We start from the raw sequence: 3,290 nt of genomic DNA on the forward strand, positions 1-3,290 counted from the left end.
TACTTGTTTTTTTTATCCCCCTTTTACCTTTACTCATACATCTTTCTTTTTTTTTCTATACTTTCTTCTCTATCAACCTTCTTTATTTTATACATCGATTGAGCTTGCTTAGTCTAAAATAAAACCTTGTGTACTACTTTGTAATCATGTTTTGTATTTTATACCAACCTTGGTCTACTTTTGTTCCTTTTTATATGATAGGTCTTGTTTTGATATAAAAATAATTAATATTGAATAGTGACATAATATGTGTATGCGTTGTATTATTATTTTTATATCAGAAATTCCATTTTCTTATTTGTTTCTCAAGTTTTTCCCTTTGCCTTCTAATAAGGGTATTATAGTCCTTTTATATATAGTTGCACTTTTCCCCTTCAACATTCATTATATAAAACAGAAAAACAGGAGTACTATGTAATTATGAATATGCAAGTTCAATGGTAGAAATCAACAGGTGTATATAGATGAAAGCCTTGGATTTGAGTTGTGACAAAACTAAGGGTGCGATTATAATTTTCTATATATGGGGATTTAAACAGAAACTTGATTAATAATTTGCCTTATTTAATATGTTTATCAAACGGCTACTAAAGTGGGCCCTTTTTATTAAAAAACGATCTAGATCTACCAAATCATGACCGTTGCGTTTTACTGATGGGCCCTATATATACAGAACTTCTATTGCTGCCAGCCTACATCACCAAGTTCTCATTCTCGATTCTCGCATCCTCCACCTCTCTTCTCTCTTAAAAAATGGATCGGAATGGCATGCTTGGATTGGCACTGCTGTGCATTATTATCGCCGGTGTCGGTGGTCAAGCACCGGCTGCGACACCGACATCAACTCCCTCGACTCCAACAACTTCTGCCGTGCCAGTAGCAGCACCAACAAAACCTACAACACCAGCTCCCGTATCATCACCACCTGCGGCAACACCAGCAGCTTCTCCACCGAAACAGACGGTTTCAGTTCCAGTTGCGGCTCCATTGGCCACACCACCTCCATCCGCGACTCCAGTTAGCTCCCCACCGACTCCAGTTCCTGTTAGTTCTCCACCAGCAAAATCTCCTCCGTCTCCTGAGCCTGTTGCTTCCCCAACTAGTGCTCCACCGGCAAGCACTCCAGTTGCTCCACCGACCGCAGAGGTCCCTGCTCCTTCTCATAGTAAAAAGAAGCCAAAGAAGCACCAAGCACCAGCTCCTGGTCCGGCATTGTTGAGTCCACCAGCACCACCAACGGAGGCCCCTGGACCTAGTGCTGAATCCGTCTCTCCTGGTCCTTCTCTCTCTGACAACGTAAGCCATCATTTCATCTTTATTTATGAGCAAATCTTATTTAACATGTTTGATAGGGAAATGTTAGGCATAGATCTAGAACTTAAATCATAAAAACACAGCAGGTTAGATCTAATTTAAGGTTTTTTTTTTAATGGTATTGAAATTGATATTTAATTAATATATAATTGTCATGTGCTAGGTAAATTTATTGCAGTTCAACCTGTTTTTATTTTTTTAAAAAAAATAAATCGATATTTTTTATTTGTTTATTTATGATATTAATTTTTTTGAAAAATTAATATTTTAATATATTTTTAATAAAAAAAACATTCTTAAAAAACACGTTTGAAATTATTTGCCCAATGATTTAGCAATTTTTTAATTTGAAATGAATAATTCATTTGTTTCAACATAACGTGTAGTTTTATAACTTTAAAGAATGGGCTCCGAAGATTTTAAATTCGAACTATAAAACCAACCCTAATTTAATTAAAATGGAAAGATCTTTGTTGTCGGAAAAGAGAACGATAATGCTTGTAATAAGATCTCGTTTATGTTTTCCTAAAATTGAGCCGACTACTGGGCTTCTTGTCAAACAGTGGCACGAGTGGCTCACCGGCCGACAACTCTTGATTATATTTCAGAACACCCAAAATCATTTTTTTTTTAAATTGAACCTCCATTCAATTTAGATCTTTATATGTCATGATTGAAGCGAAATTGAGTAATTTGACATTTGCTCAATTATTGAATATAACAGAGTGGAGCGGAAACAATAAGATGCTTGCAGAAGATGGTAGGAGGTTTGGCATTGGGATGGGGTCTGCTTACTTTGATCTTCTAGAGAGAGAGAGGGAGAAGATGTTTTCATCATATTACTTCTGTAATATTATTATTTTAATCTTTTGTCCCCCATGTTCTCTTGATTATTTCGGGCTCATCACATCTGATATATTTTTAATTTCACATTTTTTGGTTAAATTATTTTTGTCACTCCCCGGCTTGCGGTTTGGTTTCGGGGGGTGACAACATTTGCTTTGTATCTCGTAGTTTTCTATTCACTACCTTTATCTTTTTGCGATTATTATAGGTATGGTGATTCTCTGATTTTCTTTTTCTTTTTTCTGCTTTTACTTTATTTAACGCCCCTCGTTTCTTGCGATAAATACGAAGTTAATGGCTTCAAGGGATGACTCGAATCAATTTAAAATAGTGATGTTTTACTTTTTTAAAAAATTAAATTGAATTTTGACTAGATCATGAGTGAATTTTTAGGTTGGCCATGTCCTATTTCAATTTACTGTTCTTAGTTTAATAGTTATGGGTTAGGTCTTTCTTTTGTGGGATTGTTATGCTTGTTTTGTGTATAAAAACGTAAGGGAAGAAAGCTAAAGCTGCGGGAGAGAGAGAGGGCAGTGCCTATTGAGCACGGAACTGGATTTTGAGTGCGGTTGGCGAGAACTGTTAAAACAAAGAGTAGTAATTTTATGTCTTATTTCTCGCAGTAGATACTGAGAGAGATGCAATGGTGATTTCCAAGGAACACTTTCTTTTCTTTTTCTCAGGGAACAACTGAAACATTAGAGACTGCATTAAACTGGGATATTTTTTTACAATTCTGAGGTAGTTAAATAATCTACATCTGCTTTGTAGACCGTAGTTAAATTTTTTATAGTGTTAAAGCAATATTGCGATTTCTAATTAGCATAAATGGATATTAAAAATTAATGATAGAAATATTGATTAAAAATCAAGCACTGATAAGTCGGAAATGAATCTAAGGATGAAAAAGTAAAATAAATATATTTAAAAATAAGAGAGGATGATCCTAAGGATTTAGTTGAATAATTAATACGATATATAGAATAATGAAACAAGAAATTCAAATTTTTGTGTAAAATTATCTCTGGACTAGTTTTACGTTATTAGTGTAATTTTTTATCCGACCGTTGAATCGGGCTAAAATTTTATAAGAAATCTTGTAACATATTGATTTACGGTAGGGTAAAATA

General features: G+C 34.4%; 1 protein-coding gene across 1 annotated transcript; it reads left to right on the forward strand.

Moving 5' to 3' along the window:
* Positions 1 to 680: 680 nt before the first annotated feature.
* On the forward strand, positions 681 to 2,385 carry LOC133695137 (lysine-rich arabinogalactan protein 18-like). Its single transcript, XM_062116977.1, has 2 exons — positions 681 to 1,296; positions 2,039 to 2,385. Exons 1-2 carry the CDS (start codon positions 754 to 756, stop codon positions 2,120 to 2,122), a joined length of 627 nt encoding a protein of 208 aa, XP_061972961.1. The 5' UTR covers positions 681 to 753; the 3' UTR covers positions 2,123 to 2,385.
* The last annotated feature ends 905 nt before the right edge of the window (positions 2,386 to 3,290 follow it).

This window comes from Populus nigra, chromosome 5 (assembly GCF_951802175.1).
Source record: "Populus nigra chromosome 5, ddPopNigr1.1, whole genome shotgun sequence".
In the NCBI taxonomy this organism is placed as follows: Eukaryota; Viridiplantae; Streptophyta; class Magnoliopsida; order Malpighiales; family Salicaceae; genus Populus; species Populus nigra.

Bases quoted from the DNA above. Each gene is read 5' to 3' on its own strand.
- LOC133695137 (XM_062116977.1), top strand. From the start codon at position 754: ATGGATCGGAATGGCATGCTTGGATTGGCACTGCTGTGCATTATTATC. The intron at 1,297-2,038 runs GTAAGCCATCAT...TGAATATAACAG, and splicing joins GTCCTTCTCTCTCTGACAAC to AGTGGAGCGGAAACAATAAG.